The sequence below is a fragment of the Apostichopus japonicus genome, chromosome 14, assembly GCF_037975245.1.
Source record: "Apostichopus japonicus isolate 1M-3 chromosome 14, ASM3797524v1, whole genome shotgun sequence".
NCBI lineage: Eukaryota > Metazoa > Echinodermata > Holothuroidea > Aspidochirotida > Stichopodidae > Apostichopus > Apostichopus japonicus.
This window is the reverse complement of record NC_092574.1, coordinates 5,967,574-5,986,228: the sequence shown is the minus strand read 5'-3', so window position 1 is coordinate 5,986,228 and position 18,655 is coordinate 5,967,574. Positions and strand designations below refer to the sequence as shown.

General features: G+C 38.0%; 1 protein-coding gene across 2 annotated transcripts in view; it reads left to right on the top strand.

Annotated features, from left to right (window-relative positions):
- LOC139979508 (E3 ubiquitin-protein ligase SH3RF1-like) overlaps positions 1–18,655 on the top strand; it is a 37,442-nt gene that overhangs the window by 9,007 nt on the left and 9,780 nt on the right. For both annotated transcript variants that reach the window (XM_071990380.1, XM_071990379.1), the window contains exons 3-6: positions 4,774–4,835; positions 14,288–14,501; positions 15,614–15,709; positions 17,798–17,976. In XM_071990380.1, coding sequence (XP_071846481.1) covers positions 4,774–4,835; positions 14,288–14,501; positions 15,614–15,709; positions 17,798–17,976 — 551 coding nt within the window. The remainder of the gene's footprint in view (positions 1–4,773; positions 4,836–14,287; positions 14,502–15,613; positions 15,710–17,797; positions 17,977–18,655) is intronic.

Here is an 18,655-nt window from a genome sequence, read left to right as displayed (position 1 = left end):
TGAATGAGCAAAATTTATTTCAGTTGCTCTTCATTCTCACAATGTACATACCAATTATTTAAGCAACACCTATTTGTGGGAGTTGAGTCCGTCCATTTTTGTACAAAAAAAAACTTTCATCATTATTTTTCCAAAAAAAAAATTGGACAAAATAAAAAATATTACCTTTTTTATTTCAAATGCATGTGTTGTTCAAATTAATGACAAAGACTTGTAATTATTTAGAACACACAGCAGTACAGTGTACTTCAAACTGACTATGCTGGTTTGGACCATCAAACTGTGAAATCTGCCCTATACTATATACTGGTGTATGTGCTGACAATCACTGAAATCTTGCATCTGGCATTCATCTAATGAGATGTTTATAGACAGTTGTTCTGTCATTCAAGGTAAATTCACTCAATAACAAAAAGTCCCTGTTCTCTAATTGAAGTTGTTCTCATATCACAGTTGCTCCAAGTTCTTTGTTTTGCTGCAGTCCTCATGATCAGTGACTGGAGACTTGCCCAATAATTTGCCATTATAACAATACCTCATTGTACCTACAGTATACCCTTGTCTATACAGACAATTTATAGCCGGGCACAATTGATTGCCGGTAATTTATTTAGCCCCAGAGTCTAAACCAATCAATATCTTGGCTTGGATCTGCAGTCATTAATTGTCTGTCTCTTCATGATCAGATGCTAAGAAAATTTAGTTCAGCACAGGTTGAAATCTTTGTTGTAGTGCTGGAATAAATCTAATAAGTCAGGTGACTGAGGTCATGTGACCTGTGAGCTATTGCTCTGATTATGATTCACCCGATTAAAGCAATCATGTTTATAAAAAAAACTGGCCTCTTTGATTTGATTGTGATAAATTTGTCAATGCTAATGCGAGCTAGTTAATATCGACCTTGATTTTGGGTTAAGAAAAGAAAAAGATAAAAAGTTATCTTAATTGTCTTAAGTTTAGTAATAATCAGAGGTTTGGTAGATTTTTGGTGCAGACCAAAACACAAAGAGCTGCTTTAATGTGTGGTTAAGCATCCACAGGGCTATCACAGAGTGTGGTTGATCGCTTGATGACTAACTCCAGTGTTTTAGACTAAAGATAGACTTTTGGTAAACTTTTTTTTCTTTTTCGGAGAAGCGAAGGAGTTCATTTTAAAGGGCTCTTTCAAGATCTGTCAAAACAGCTGCATGTGTCTGTACTTTGTCTAATAAAGTGTTGCGATGCCTATAGAGGTGTGGCTCAAAATATTATATATTTTCAACTGTTTAAACTGAGAAACCCTTTGAGATTTTGTCACCAAGTGAATTTTAATTAGCAAGTAATTATATATGATTTCATGTCTTTCTTGACTGGTCAATTGTAATGCAAAAGGATAAGTAGATTGAAATTTCACAGATCAGCTTTTACCATTGATTAATTACAGATAAATGGAAGGCAGGAATCACTATAGAAGATGACAGTTTAAGAATTGAAAATGGAATGAAGTCTACTTATTACTTTCATCTTCGTTTGCCAAAACAATCTCGAAAGGTGGACTTAGTTTGGTCAATTGCAGGCAGCATGCATTGTGAAATTCTTCCTACTTATTGTAAGGTTGATAATAGTCATTGGATATTGGCAGTGGATGCAAACCAGAACGTTTTGCTTCAAGTTTGAATTTAATGACTTTGGCCCAAATTCAAGGCAATGTTGAGTGATTGATTGGTTTAATACAGCTAGTGAGATAAACATTGGTTGCCTTGACTGACTACATGCTGGCCGTGCCATTGAAAATGTCAATAGGTTTATTGTTTCACAGACCACATGTTAAAGCATCCAGCCAAGATTAATATATATTTTTTTCTGGCCATAATTTATGTAATTGGTAACTATGGCGACCAAGTATGAACGAATTCAGTGGATATGGTATGGTGTTATTCAGTACATGCCTGTGGTTAAGGTACTAGCCTCATTAGGTTTTAAGTTCAAAATGCCTTTAAATTCTGTGACAATGGAGGGTATGATCGCCGTAATGATTGTAAAATGGAGTTTATAGTCACTGAAGTATGTACTGCACAATGTACTATACAATTTGAAGTTAATTTAATGAAAGATATATATGGTTTTGGTAACTGTAGGATACTGTTTGAAATTGAAGTAGCTTGTATTGCAAAGAGAATAGAGGACTGCAAGGAAGTGAATGCCAATGTCACTGATGGCAAATATCTCCCGATGGGCTGTCTAGTTTGCTGTCATGCCACCCCCCCCATAGGTCTGCAACAAATGTCCCCTTCCCTCCTGCAAAAAAGTAGAACCACGTTTATTGATCTGACAGCTGGGAAAGGTGGACGTGAAACCCAAAGAAATAAAGTATTAGAAATGGCACAAAACTGAGGAACTTGGTTCACTTTTTCCATAATTGTAAATCCAGTCACATACATGGAATTGCTTGTGATTTGTTGGAAACTGATTTACAGTACAAGTTTTGCAAACAGCGTACGTCACTTAACTGTCTCAACACAATCTTACAGTACGATCCCTGCAAACATAGTTTGAGAATTTAATATCGGCTTGAACATTCTTGCACTCTTAGATCTCATTGAAAATCCATTCTATAGGTCTATCTTCTGTATGGGAAGCTTTAGCTAATTCTTGTGCCTGGCAGGGGGTGGGTGGGGGGAGTGGTTCGAACTCATGCAACAACTTCTTACTGACTTCAAATACATTTGCTTTTTGTTTTTTGGTTGCATGTGTGTCAAATCTTTCAGAGGGTATAGTGTGTCCTCTTGTTGAATATTAGCACTGAACACTTATCAGTGACAGACATGATAAATAAAACCATTTTACTTTTCCTTTAGGTGGAAATAAATAGTGGTGGAATGTCTCCAATGTTTCTATTCTTTTGAATTGTTTTTTTGCCAGTGGCTTTTCCTAAAGAACTGGTTCTTCAGTCACGATCAAAGTTGGTCGTGTAACTTAGCCTCTGCACAAACAGTAAGTTACCAGTATCAAAACTGACCCAAAACTTACTTCATTTGTTTTTATTTTCACTTTCCCACTGCTTTTTGAGAGAAATTTTTACCTGAGGTGTATTTTTTTAATTGGAAAAAGTATCCCACTGGTCTACTGAAGGTGGTAGTGGGTGACAGGCAAGGTGTTGGTATGTGATAGCCTCCAGATCTAAAAAAAAAAAAAAAAAAAATGAGAGAATTGAAGGAAGGAAATACTTTGTTGACAGTTGTAAGTTGTGTAGTGATCCATTTTAAGAAAGAACCAGTTTTGCCTGGAGAAATGCTAGAAATATTGGAAATGGTCACTTACAGAACTGTCAAAATCTATTATTAATGGCGTTTCTCAAAGACTTTTCCTTCAGTGAGATGTTGTAAGGTCATATTGTCATCCTCTCCTCAATGTCTGGAGACCCCAATAAAATAAAAAAAGAAGGGTATTTGTCTATTTGAAGGGTTAGAACCTGAAGGGAAAAATACCTTTGGAAACTTTTGGAAACAATTTGGGCATTTTGGAAAATGATAAAGGCATTGCACTACCTAGTAATAATGCTTTCATGTGATTATTAAGGCAGCTACTTGTGGAAGAGATGACAAGATGTGTAGGAAATCTGATTGGGTTCAGGAATACTGTGTTAGGTTAAGCAGCCTATACTTAAGTTGACATTAGAAGGTTAGAGAGAGTTGCCAGAAAGTATTTACCGGATGTATTCCCACAATCACTCTTCTTTTTGTCCTGTTTCCTTGCTCCCTATACCTATAGAACAGTCGTGTAATCTGCTAATTCAAGATGTTGTTGGGTTGTTACAAAAGTAAGGCAGTGATTGATCCTGCTTTTGAAACAGGACTTCCATAAGATATAGCACTGTTAATAAGCGTAGTTATGTGCCAGGGCCCAGGGTGTAACTATTTACAAAAAATTGGGTCATGTTTTTTGTTTATTGTTTGTTAAGTTAGTTTTGGAATGGCACGGATGTTGAACAATAACCTCAGTTGGAATTAGACTTAGAGCAGCTCATTTTTACAAGTACAAATATAATCCACCTTGATATGAATATGAGTAGAAGGCTGGACGAGCTCAGTACAGAAGTTTGCATAAACTTATATACTACTAGACTACTAGTGAATGTGATCCGAATATGAGTACAAATCCACAAGCACATGTACCGGTAACTATGCTAAATACATGTATGAATACAGACTAACTTCAAATTGGTATAAAATTAGAATTCAAACCTTTCTGCACTGTAGATTCTAACCTTGTTGTTGTTCAAATGGGGGAACATCAGGTATGACAATGTTTACTTGAATTCAGGTCCTCACTGCCCACAGAAACTTCACCAATACTTTAAAACCAACGAGATTCCAACAGATGAAAATCGAATTAGGATTTATCGTGTAAGCCTTTCAAAGTGGTAGATTTGGAGCAGAGATGGGGTTGACCCTGAAGTAGATCAATGGGGAAACAGCTGTGCTTAAATGTTACTCACTTTTGTAGGCTTGGTAGATTTGAGTGCATATGTATATGAAGACAGGTAAGTATCGTTGTTCGTCTCAAACACCCAAACCAATAAGTTTTGGGAATGTGGCAGAAACTTAAAGTTAACCACGGTTGCTACACTACTGTATGTCTTCAAATGCTTTTAATCAAACTGAGCATTGATTACAATTCCTACCATATTCTGAAACATCGATCAAGCTTGCTAGCTTTGTTATATGTGTCAGTATTTCTTCTTTTTCTGTCAGTCTCTTATTTAATTTTTATTTGTATGTCTCATTTCTGCAGGTATTCAAACCATTGCAGCCATTTGCCCGGGCGAAATTCAACTACGAAAGGAAGGAAACAGGGTAAGCAATGAAACAAGTTTCTTTCATGAAAAACAAAATGAAATAAAACTGTAAGCAAACTGCTTATCCACTAGAGAGCCTGTGTAATAGAATGTGTAAAAGTAAGTTGGCCTGACGTTTCGATCCTAGCAGGATCTTCTTCAGAGGCTAAATGACAAGTTACAGTAACAGAGGGGACAAAAGCACGCACAGAATACAGACAGGTTAATGAGCACGGTGAACACAATGAGATGGATGAAAGGGGATTATAAGTAGAAAGCAACAGGAGAAGAGGAGAGGAAGGAGATAAACTGTGGAGGGACAAAGAGAGGATTAAAGGCACAGGGTAAGGAATAAACTGGAGAGGGACAAAGACAGAAAGGTGTGAAGAAAAATGGAGGGGAAGAGAGCTGTGAGAGGAAGAGTGAAAGGGGTGGGGGGGAAGGGAGAAAGGGGAGAAGGAGTAGGGAACAGAGGAAAGTTAGTCATGTCCTTCCTGAATGTTCAGCCCATGAGGTTGAATGGTACGAAGGCGTTGCATCCAGAGCCTCTCTCTGCTGATACGTACTAGGTCAGGACGGCTACCTAAGGATTCAATCCCCTGTAGGGACATGTCGTTAATGGTATGGTTGGGAAGGTTAAAATGTTCTCCAACTGTACTCCTTCTCCCCTTTCTCCCTTCCCCCCCACCCCTTTCACTCTTCCTCTCACAGCTCTCTTCCCCTCCATTTTTCTTCACACCTTTCTGTCTTTGTCCCTCTCCAGTTTATTCCTTACCCTGTGCCTTTAATCCTCTCTTTGTCCCTCCACAGTTTATCTCCTTCCTCTCCTCTTCTCCTGTTGCTTTCTACTTATAATCCCCTTTCATCCATCTCATTGTGTTCACCGTGCTCATTAACCTGTCTGTATTCTGTGCGTGCTTTTGTCCCCTCTGTTACTGTAACTTGTCATTTAGCCTCTGAAGAAGATCCTGCTAGGATCGAAACGTCAGGCCAACTTACTTTTACACAAGTTTCTTTCATGTTTGATGGAGTCCAGGTTAGTCTCGGATTTACTTCGCTCCTCTCTTACTTGTCTCCCACTCCACAATTGCACTTTCCTATCTACCTAACTACACATTTGGAACGTTTTAGCACTGCGCCCTTACTCCCTGGGCCACGCCCACTAATTCCTCTTTCATCTCGTCTCACCCTCGGCTCGCACATCCTGACCCCCCCACCCTCAGTACCTCACCGCAGGCATGCGGTTCCACGCATCGCCGTGGGGTAGATCCGGAACGAGGAATTAGTGTGCGTGGCCCAGGGAGCGAGGGTGCAGTGCTAAAACGTTTTCAGGTAGGTAGATAGGAAAGTGCAATTGTGGAGTGGGACACAAGTAAGTATTGTCGCTTGTAAATCCCCAAACCAGTAAGTTTGGGGGGTTTTCTTTTAAGTAATGTGATGATGTGACTCATACAATTCATATAAAGTATAAGGAGAGCCTTTGAGTTTGTTTGCGTTCTTCTGTCTGTTAGGTTTTTGCAACATTTGTATGCGCTATATGAGGGAGGGTGTGCCTTTAAGGATTGCAGGTATCTTTCAAAAGTCAGGTTTTCTTGTGATATTGACTTGCTTTCCTGTCATTTTGGAATCTTCATTACTCTAACATTTTGAAATTAAAATCTGCTTTGTCTCTTGGCTGGCCTGTTTCATCTCACTCCTTCTGAATCTTCTCAAGCCTGTCAACTAAAGTCACCATCCAGCTTAATTGACAAGCACCGCAGAATCAGACAGTATCCATTAACTTTGTTTTTTCTCGACTGCCAGCTTCTGAGAACACAACGCTGAAAGTGTTTGCTAGCTTTAAAGCAGTTGGTTGTGTCCCAGAGAGACACTTCCATTTAGCACTGTAAAACCTAACCTTTAATGCATTTATGCGAGATAATTATAATCGTGAGTGGAAAGTTGTTGTTGTCATCGAAAGTGTAGGCAAACTACCAATTGCACTTTTCTGTGTTAGAAGAAATATGCAAAATGTCATTGAAATAATGAATAATTTGATTTATCTGAAGACGAGTGAAAACCAGTTGGAAGAGAACAGGGACAGCATATATTCTAAAGTATTGAATCACACTTCAGAAATAATCTTTGAAGATTTTGTTGACAATAATACTGCAATTGGTCTACTGTTAATTGCATACATGATTAATATGCCAAAGCCTGAGCTGGGTGACAACAGACATAAGTGCCTCACTATCTGACACAATGTATAAATCTATGTCCAAGACCTAGCCATTTCTATTTCAATAAATATATCGCCAATTACTTTTTCTTCTTCCAACTGTTTTGAGTGATCCTCTAACATGTTTTGACCTCAAGCAATGCAACCTGGCCGCTTTGATTTACCGGGGAGTTGGTGAAAAGAAATTAAGGAGGCTTTGAACTGTTCAATTGCAATCTCAGTTTGAATAATACTTGTCAGGTTTAGTATTAATTGCCTCAACTTTGTGACCAAAAATTGCAAGCAGTAGTTTTAAGCACTCTGGGGATTGGTCAATCTTAGAGGGACCCGCTTATCACCAGACACGTTTAAAACCATTTGCCTGGCAGCGTTTGCTGAGCTCTGAATGGATAAGCACTTTCGGGTTGAGTGTGCTGCTTGGAGATCTTTAAAGCAGTTGATGAAAGTGAATTCAGTTTTGATATATTATTCTTGACAAGGGTACGTTTTATGAAGTGTGAGCTTGTCGTCAGTCTCCAAAAGATTAATGAAAGATATCCATAATAAATATTGTAAGTCTTGTTTTCTTAGAAGAGTAACTTTTCAGATTTGAGTAACATGATCCATCTTTAATAGTTCCAGTCTATTGATTCTAATAAATTCTTCAATTCCATTTGACATTTAACTCGCATAACACTGCACAGTGCATACTGTGCAGTAGGTCCGTACCTTGACGAGTTAACTTCTTTCTTGTTGCAAATAGTGAACTAATATGTTTAAAAAATCATTGAATAGTTTCCCGATTTGCTGTTTACATTTCTTAAACATCTACAATAAGTGTTCAGAGCTGACAAAATGTCAGCAAATTAAAAAAAATCAAAACAAGTTCACTATTTATTTATATAGATTTATTTATAGATATAGGTATATATATGTATATATGTGTATGTATGTATGTATGTATATATATATATATATATAGATATATATATAGAGATATATATATGTAGATATAGATATATGTATATAGTGTACAAGCTCGCAGCATTTCGTATTATCAAAAAAATTAAACATTGTTGTAACGTATGTAGTTCTTAGCAGTTTACATGTTGTCGCCAATGTCAGTCCAGAACAAAATCGTATTGTCAGTGACTGGGCGGAAGGCCCTGAAATATTAACGGACATTGAACAGGTTTTATTTGTCTGCTGGGTGTGTATGCTCCCTACCGCTGAGATAACCTTCTGTGACTGCTCTTTGTTTACCTAATATTTCTAGGATATGTACTGCTGATAATACATGCCTCCATAAGCTGTTTAGTGTACACAATGGATGTTAATCATGCTACACCTGGTTATTGTTGTACATACTGGTGGAGGGTTTGCATGTTATAATGTACTTTAATTGGGCCAAATGGGGATAAGCCTCAATCTTTTATACCTGGAGACTTTGTTTAATGTTGCCTCATAAAAATAAAAATAAACAAACATGAAATTATTTAGATAACTAGGTCAGACATTCATTGTTGTTGGTTTGCAAGGGTTTTTTCAATGGCAATTTGTTTTTAATTCACATTGTCAGTTAACTCCTTTTGACATAAGTGCAAACATTGTATATATAGTAGATATCATGGATATTAGACACAAAGCACACATTGTGGATTAATTGCATTGTAACATACTGACATAAGCATAGTACATTAGGTTTCATGAATATTAGACACAAGCACACATTGTGGATTCATTGCATTGTAACATACTGAGATAAGCAGGGGCATAGCACATAAGGTTTCATGAATATTAGACACAAGCACACATTGTGGATTAATTGCATTGTAACAAACTGACATAAGCAGAGGCATAGCACATTAGGTTTCATGAATATTAGACACAAGCACACATTGTGGATTCATTGCATTGTAACATACTGAGATTCATTGTCTCTCATTTCTAGTATTAAGAACAAGCTGTTCATCTTGGATTTCATTGCAGTGTTGTACAGTAGGCAGTCATTGTCATTTCATGGTAACAAGATTCCAACTCGAATATGAAATGCAATCTTCCGTAAAATGAGGTTTCCCTGGCATTATTTATACTTGCATAGCAGGAGCAAGAATGTATCAAAATTCAAATTATCCAGACACCTTTGTGAGGACATTTGTTTGGAGAGAAGGTGTGAAAGTAGGAAAATTGAGGAAAGTTAAATTAGGGAGTTGTTATGGAACAACTCCCTGGTTAAATACAAGTTTGCTTCTGTTCTCAATAACATGCTTTATCTCTTGTAATCATAACCATGGTGATGTCTACATCACATTTGCACTTAGAAGCAACTATAGGCCTATGGTATGTGAGATTCTGTATTTCCATTGGTCCAAACCTTATGGTAGCTATGTGATCATTGACCAATGAGAATGCAGCAGTATGAAACCTAAGGTATGATCTGCAAGTTTAGGGTAAGCTTCCATGATACCCCTCCTTCCCCCTCCCCAGATGTTATATCATGTGCTACTCATGAAGATAAAGCACAAAAGTGGCTCAGACTAGTATTTGTCTTCTAAGAGGATTTTATGCTAGATTTCATAAAAATTTTTATTACCTCTCCCTCCAATTTTTACTCCATGGGATATAGAACTTAACACTTTTAATACCTCCTTAAAATGATGAGTCTGTCTCTGTATTGGTTAATTTAGTTGACCCAAAGTCACACCGAAGGGAGACCACTTCTTAAAGTGGAACGATAGTGACAGAAAAAAAATCTCTCATTTTCATATATAATGTAGTTTATATGTTACCAAGCAACATATTTTTTTAATTTTCCAAATAGCTCACCGGAAAGTTATAAAAAAGGGAATTAAAACATCGTTTTTTCGTCTCCGTAATTTAGGAATTTGCAAACACTCCAACGACCTTGAACAGCCCTCAGGTCAGTGAAAGACGTCACTGTGATGATCTATTCTGTTGTGAACTGTTCAGTACGGAGCTGTGCGTGCATTTCGTGTCAGCATAACTGTTATTTTCCGGCGTAATGTTCAAGACATAAATAGATAATGAATATCATGGTGTTTCTTGATATCTTCACCACGTGTTTACAAGTTTTTTTTACGAAATTTGCGGCGATTTCGCAACCATTTCCCAATATCTGAAGAGGTAACTCGCAAGCTGACCCAAAGTAACGTAAATCTCAAGATCACGTTTTTGGCGGGTTTTATACAGAGTGATGTATGAATGTGCTCACTTACCAGTCAAACTGGCACAATAACAATAGAGATGATAGTCTCAAACGTAGTTTAGTATAACATCCGAAAGAAAATCCAAAGTTCTCAACAAAGTAGATTCGCTTGTATGCACTAGGCCTACTGTAAGACATAAACGTTCCTTGTTCCGTGCGTCATTAAATCCAACAGAAAGGTTTCATTGAGCTTGAACTCAATCGAGTAGTTAGTCTAGCTCTAACAATTTTCTCACTACATGCAATGCCTATTGCGTTTATTCACATGCATGCCTCGTGGTTTGGGCTTCAGGAGGAATCGTATTCTAGCCCAACTTCACGTAGGTCCGCAACGGTACTTTCACACTGTGCAAACATAAGTGACAGTGTGCGCTACCGTAAGTAATACTTACACGATGTTTTGTTTCGCTCGAGCATACACACATTTCCTATTCGTATTACATTTAAAGTGGTTTGGAGGGTATGAACACATCTCCGCCCCAAAAAACTCTGCCTAAGCGACGTCCATGCCCCAATTGAAATTTGCACGTGGATTCTCTCCTCACATAGTCACTAGTTAGGTTGTTCACGTCTGACATGTCTTCCAGTTCCAACATTTTCTGTTGCATTTATCGGGATATATATAAATAATGCGGCATAAAAGCATCAATCTTTCACACTTTTTTTACTTCAGTGACCTTGCCACACGCAAATTTCAATTGGGCCCAAGATGGCTCTATGACCGATTATTCCGTAATTTACATTGGGGCAGTCGGCTTCACTAAAACGACAAGAAAAAGCAGGAACAATAACACCTTATTAAAATTAGACCGTTAAATGTCTCACGCAGAGTATCAAATCTCCTCTCTGGTTTAGGTTGTTTTTCGAGTCCAATATAGAGTAGGTTGCAACTAAACTTACACACTAAGTGCACACTGCTGAAGTACACTACTCCGAGCTCACTTTGTTATCATCATAATGACGTCACATGTCACTGTAGATCACGTGATCATCATATCGCTGTTCGCGAAAAGCCCAAGTTTTGTTTAAAAAATCAACGAGTTTAGGAATTTTTTTGAGCCTTTCCCAACATCGGATTGACTTGAATTTTCACATGTGTAATATGGAAACCAACTAGAATACTCTTGAATAAAATCGTATTTTTTCGTCGATGCTGAAAAATCACTATCGTTCATCTTTAAGATTCGTGGCTTGTGGTTGTTATTATTATATAGCAGCCGGAGTTTTGCCTGACATGCTCGCTGCCTCCTCAAGGAGCATTAGTTGATTGCTTCCTCCGTAATAAAGTGTTCTTGCAATCTCAGCATCTGTGTTCCCCATCAGCTCATCTTTCCCTGTCATCTTCAAAACTGGCTGGCAATTCCCATCTGTGGTAATTATCTTCTATCAGCCTCTGGCTGCCAGTGTATTGATCTCTATCCTTTAGCTGAAGTATCATTACCATAGGATCTGGGAATGATACCCTCTCTCCAGGGACTCAAAAATATGGATTTTTTTTTCCCTCTCTTTTTTTTCTGTCACAATTTTGCTCAATTGTATGCAAAAGCCAGATGTGTAATAGCTTGGCATTATCAAGAAAAAGATTTTCATGGAGTTACAACTTAAAGCCAAAGAAAGAAAATTTCATATTTAGACTAATAAAATGTAGACTAAATGCAGTGAGTTATTTTTTTCCTTATATGGACATCCCTGGGCTTATTTTTTTATTCGTTTTCTTAGTGAAAAGGAGGAGGAGGAGGGGAGCAATAAGGGTATTATTCAGGGGGATTAGTTGGAGGTAAAGTAGCACACTAGTGATTCAGTACTGAATATGTATGTCTCAGAGAAATTTTGTCTTATTTTTGGGACGAAGTTGATTTACTTTGCTCCTCTCTTACCTGTCTCCCACTCCACAATTGCACTTTCCTATCTACCTAACTACACATTTGGAAACCTTTTAGCACTGCGTCCTCGCTCACTGGGCCACGCCCACTCATTCCTCCTTCTGTATCTACCATCGGGAAGAACTTGTTTGCAGAGAGGAAGGTAGACTCTTCACTTAAGGTTCCCTGTTGCTATCTTACTGGTTGAATACTTCATGGTTCTTTATTCACCTATCTAATGTATATGGCACACTTTTAAACCAACAATGAGACATTGTGCCTCCAAAAATTTGAACATTTGCATAGAACATACTTCCTCCACCCCCCCCCCCCCTCCTCCCCATATACCCACTCTCGCCATTCCCTCACCTCACAGACGCACTCTCGAAAGGTTAGAAACAACAACCATGAATCCACACAACCAGTGCATTGGACTTTTATAGAGCTCACTATCAGAATATAAATGCCATTGAAAATAATGCATCTGGCAATACTTTGTGTGTTTAATTCTCCATGTTAATTCTCTATATACTTAATATCACTCAAATGAATATTGTATTTCTTGATGGGAGTGGTGGTGTCTCCCTGGTGTGTGAGTGGGCATGGTGGGGAGCAGACGACAGCAGATTTATTAACTTAGAAACACCTACAACCCAGCTTTTTGGAAAAAAATTGTTTTCCGAGAAACCTGTGCAGTAATTTCAGCCCTGCTGATCCCATAATAAGTAGTACTAAGCAGTAGGGTTTTCAACCCTTCACAAGGAAGCATATTGTTCACAGTGTGTACCCTGTTGATATTATTGATTGTTTTGATTGATTGATTGTTTATCGCCAAGTCTACTTCTCCTCCGTTGTTTATATATCTCACGGTTACCTCACTCTCCCACCTGACCCCATCAGACAGGAACCAGCAAGCAGCCCATCATGGGTCCTCTTACCGACACTAATTATAGCTCCAGGAAAAGAATGATGCCTTTTCTTCTCTATAGGTCTTTTTCATACCTCCCGATTTTTTTATATGACATAAATGGTAAAAAAAAAGAACAGAAAAGAGAAAGAAGCAGGGAGAAATTCATGTGATTTAGTACCCCTTGGGTTGGTTGGAGGGATTCGTGGATGATTTGTTTACTTTAGTTATTGTTCATGAAGTGCTCTGTGACAACCTCAAGCACATTGCATACCTGTCAGGAATTGTGAACACTTTGTGAGATAATTCAATGTTGTTGCTAAGCAACCATTGCCAATGTCATGAAAGGTCTGACTAAGATATCTGCAGTTACAGAAGAATGTGTTATGCCTGAATTATCAGCTTGAAGAACACAGCAAGGTTTTTTTCTCATAGGCCCATGCGGAGTGTATCTTGCTGTGATTTGAACCCCCCTCTGATGGTTACAAGGTAAAAGGGGGCCAGTGGGTTCTCCTTAAAGGCTCCTTGAAGTTACAATGTCAATATAGAGATGTATTTAACCCCTTGTCAGTGTGGTGGCACATGTCATTATATTCTTAACTTCTTCGTAACAGTAGGGAAGTGACATAGAAAATGTTAACAGACGGCAAAGTTGTAACCTTGGGCTGATTTTACCATTCTCCCAGGTTTTGATGACTTCCCTGTAATAACCTGTCCCTCCTCAACAAGTCCTGAAAAACTGATCTATCAGTTGATCAAAATCTGTGGATGCCTTATAACGGTATGCCCTCACAGGCTTGATGTCGATACAGACCCAACCACCATCACACTCTCCATGCAGTTCTTCGCTTCAAATGAAACCTACAAGTGTGCATGTTTAAGATCACTAACTTACTGTACCTGTCTCCTTATAACTAACACACTCCCATTTCCACTTGTCTTGAACATGCAATTGTTTTCCTCTGTGACCTCAGTGGTGCAGAACATTTTACATGATTATTCCTCCCCCAGGATAACAATCATTGCAAAATCATGATTTAAAATCCAGACAGTCAGTCAGTCTTCATTAAATTTGCATAATTATAGAGGTTTCAGCTCATCGGTTGTAAATAAAAACAAAACTGGCTATGTTAGCTTTCCATTCTGTACAGTATGTAGTTTATTTTTCTGTGTACTTACAAACTGTATCTTCTCCAGTTGATGCTGCATTGTAATTTAAGTGCAATGGTATAAATGTTCCTGTTTTTAATCAATCGGAATAATTTTGTCTTCATTGCAGAGACTTGTCTTTCAGCAAAGGTGACGTGATATTTCTGAAGAAGAAACTCGACGACAACTGGTACGTCGGGGAGGTCAACGGTCAGACTGGTTTCTTCCCCGCCAATCACGTGGAGGTCATACATCCCCTGCAAGATGTCGTCCCGAGCTGTAAGGCTCTCTATGACTTTGAAGTGGCACAGAACAGAGAGAAGGACATTCTAACATTCAACAAGGTGAGATGTAAAAATCAAAGTAGCGCATCCTTGCTGCATAACAAACCTATTGAGAGGACTTTAGCTTATACAGTGACTTTCATTTGCCCTTGATTCTTCAGTTTGTGCAAAAATCTATTCTTGTTTCTGGATTCTTTTTCATTTGTGACTGACTCTCCAGTAACTACTTTCCAGAGGCTCAGTCAAGAATTTGCTGGTGAGGGGTTGGGGTTGTGCCAGGAGGGGGAAGGGGGATGTGGCACCACAAGCAAGTCTTTGTACACTGAAAACAAGTTATCATTCTTACTACCGTAACTATGCCAACTGGGAAGTAAAGAAGGCTTTGGGAGATAGGAAATGAGAATAGATCGTAAGAGGGGGTGTATGTTTAGATCACAGTGTATTAACTGACTTAAATGCTTCTCTGTGTACCACATTCACTACATGTTATTGTATCGTCAAGACATATGTGAGAGTACAGTCAGGATACATCCCATTTGTGAACATTTCCATCCTAAACCACTAAGGAAACGGTATTTCTAGTTTATCTTCTGTGGAAAAAGATAAATTAATGTAGTTTTGCAATTGTTTAGTAACTAGGAAAGTGCAGTTTCTAGTGGGAATAACATCTTTTCAGAATTGTTAGCTACCGTAAGCCTTTTGGAATCGTTAAATCCATGTTCACGAACAGCATTATTACCAATACCTCTTCCTGCACCAAATCTAATTTTGTTGTATCCTCAAAAATTGGGGCTAGGTAATATGTGATGAAAAACCATACCATGAGGTATGTGACCAATTTAATTAAATCATTTCATGAATGTTAAAAGGGTTAATATTCTTATGTGAAAAGTGCTAAAAGTTTAACACCTAGTTGGGATAGACGGTCAGTTAAATGACAAATGCAATAATCACTATGGAGAAAGGTGAGCCAGTGTCACTGATAAAGTACCAACACTGAAGTCAACATTGGAATTTCTTTCACGGAGAATTTAATTCAATTTTTACTCTCTTCTCAGAGTGGAACATGACAGCTTAAATGTTGTAAATCTATATTTTACATATATGTATCTTAAAACGCATTTAATCATTTCATGCCTGATAACGTGTTTCAACTTCTTCTCACGATACAGAATGAGGTCCTGAAGGTGATAAGGAGAGTGGATGATAACTGGGTCGAAGGTCAGAAGGGCGATAAGATTGGAATATTCCCAATTTCATTCGTTGAGGTTGGTGCCAGACTTCTGAATTCATGGTAGAGAGTATCATGTGATCAAATACAATTTATCTGATAATATATCGATATATTTTTTCAGTATTTAAATTGAAGACCACTTCCCGGTGGATTTAATAAACTCCATAGAAATCCATCAATGCCAAGATCACTGCATCCTACATACTAATTCCAAACCATTTCTATTAGGTGGTAAATTCATATCATGCAGGTGTCCAAGTGTGTTCTGAGATTATTTAACATGTTACAACCTAAATTCCCAACTTCACCTAAATTTTAATAAATATTCAGATTTTTAAAATTTGGGGCGGTGAAACCGCATTAATTTCAAAGTTGACTGGTTAAGGAACAATGTAATTTAACAATAAAGGATTTATCTGGCAACATCGAATATACCAAAATGCTGACATATAAAAAAAAATTAAAAATTGGTAACCTATTTCTAAGGTTCATAGCAAATGTTTATATAACAATGGGAAAGCATTGTTATGAACAGGGTGACTAAGCACAGCCTCTACTGATTTTCAAACTTTGATTGTTAATTGTAATGGTTAGGTCTTTTCTTTGTGAGTATGCGTGTGTGTGTGTGGGTGTTTGTGTATGTATGATTGGTGTGAGTCAGTCTGTATCAGTCTCTTCAGATCTCAGCCGTCTGGTTTGTATCATGCATGGAGGCCACTTGTAGTTATCGCAGTTTCCTATTGGCTGCACTCACTAATTGTTTACCAGTAAGTGTTGCCTGCTTCATTCCCCCTCTTAACCAGACATTCGCCGCACATCTACAGAATGATCGTTCTCTTTTTATGTCCATCTCCTGTTCTCTCTCTCTTTCCATCCGTCTGATTGATGGCCCAGTGCTTATTTATTCGTTCAGACAAACTTTTGAAATTAAAATCTGCGGATGATGTGTCAACATGAAAAGATTTGTAGTCTGTGGAAGATATTAAAACAGAGACCGGGAGGGAGGGAGGGAGAGGATGAATTATCAGAGATGGTGAAATGTCTATTTGCAAGTATGCAGCTGAACCTCTGTCTGTGCAGATCAAACATAATGGTGAGGTAGCGATGTTGTGAAGCTCAAATCAAAATGGTTTCTCGGTTAGTGTTATTACTTTGACCCAGCGTTGTTTGGAAGCAAGTCATGCAGTTACTTTCCTACAGTATGACAACTTGATTGTGACTTTCTGCTTGAGTAATCGTTAGTGACTGATACTGTATTTCCCATGGTTAGAAGCATGTGATGTTACCTCTGCTTGGCTGTTTGTGACATTCTTATCAATTAGTACAGTGAAAAGTTATGGCCCTCATGTATGCTAACCTATGACCTCCCTATGGCTGTTGTTTTAAACAAAATGATCTGGTATCAATGACTAGCCAAAAATGAAACCTATCCTAACAGCCTAACACAATCTTTCCATATTGATCAGTTGGTTATGGCTAGCCCAAACTGAGACCTACTGTATCCTAATAGCCTAACATATACTTTCCATTTTGATCAGTTGTTGGATGAAATCACATTAGCACGGTCAGTTGTATACTTCCTCTAAATTTTTGCTCTTTTTCAAAGCTTGAGCACATGAAAATGTGAGACCAAAAGAAGCTGACTATGTCAACCAAACATTAATTATGCTATATATTGGAAAGTAATATTAAATACTTCAGTACATGTCTTGGCTCAACCTTTTGGGAAAGAAACGACCTCATTGTAAAGATTAATTGTGGGCTACTTGGCAGAACTCAAAAGAAAATATTTTAAAGCCACCAGGATATATTCTAGTTTAGTACTGGTCGTCGATGAAAAATCATTTTGGGACTTCACGTACCTAAATGCTATCACGATAGATTCTACTTAACACTGGTTTTCTAATGTGGTATCTATTACTGTGATGAACTTCTTAGGACTCTCTCACCTCACAGCCCAATAAACGGTTTTCTCGCTCCCTCGATTGTTTGTTTTATTTCGAACGGTTAAATTCCTTCCTGACATTCACGTTTGCCGTCTCGAAGAATGTCACTGGTTACATTAGTCTCAACAAGACGATTTACGATGGATTTTTAATGACATATCTCTTCCTTTGATCAGTTTAACGACCCTGCAAAGAACCTGCTTGAGGTACAGCAAGGGACGGTTCACCACTCTCCGCAGAGTTCCAGCAGCAGTGGGGAAGGCCACCATTCTCCCCAGAGTAGTAGCAGTAGTAGCGGGGAAGGTAACATGGATCTAGGAGCAGCAGGGGTGTCAAGTCGTCCAGGGGGTAACAGGTACTGAACAATACTTATCATTTTACCTAATTACTTGAATACAAAATTCATGTTGTTTTAAAATCTCTAGCGTTAATTTTATGCATTAATGAATGCCAGACAAACTGTTCATTTGAAAGTAAATAAATTGTAGTGTCCTAGCAAGCTTTCATTTTCTAATTCTGTTGTACCTTTATGTGAACTGTGCATTTCAATAACGTATATATAATGTTCTCACTTATTCTATTGGTGAGAGAAGATGTCACATTTACTAACATCACGGTAACAGCTGAATGAATGCACATAGTTTTCTTATGTGTAGGTGACAGGGTGGGCTGTTAAGTTTGGGATAGTGATAGAAAAAAGGTAAACAGAAGGTGCCAACTGTAAATAAGGCCAGGTGTGGGTGACATGAAGCTGAGCGAGTAAGCTTTTGGGAGGGACCTGAAGGGAAGGTGCGAATTGTAAATGATGTCAGATGTTAGGTATTGCTTGTTAATGACATCACTGGATCTACAGACACTAGATATGATTGAATAGATATGCTTCTAGATATGCTTGAATAGATATGATTCTAGATATGCTTCTAGTTATGCTTCTAAATATGCTAGAATGCTTGAAAGTTCCTGCTTGGCTTGTTTGAGACCTACATAGGTCAATGGTGAAACCTTCAGAACAGTTTTATTTCAAATTTTTTTTT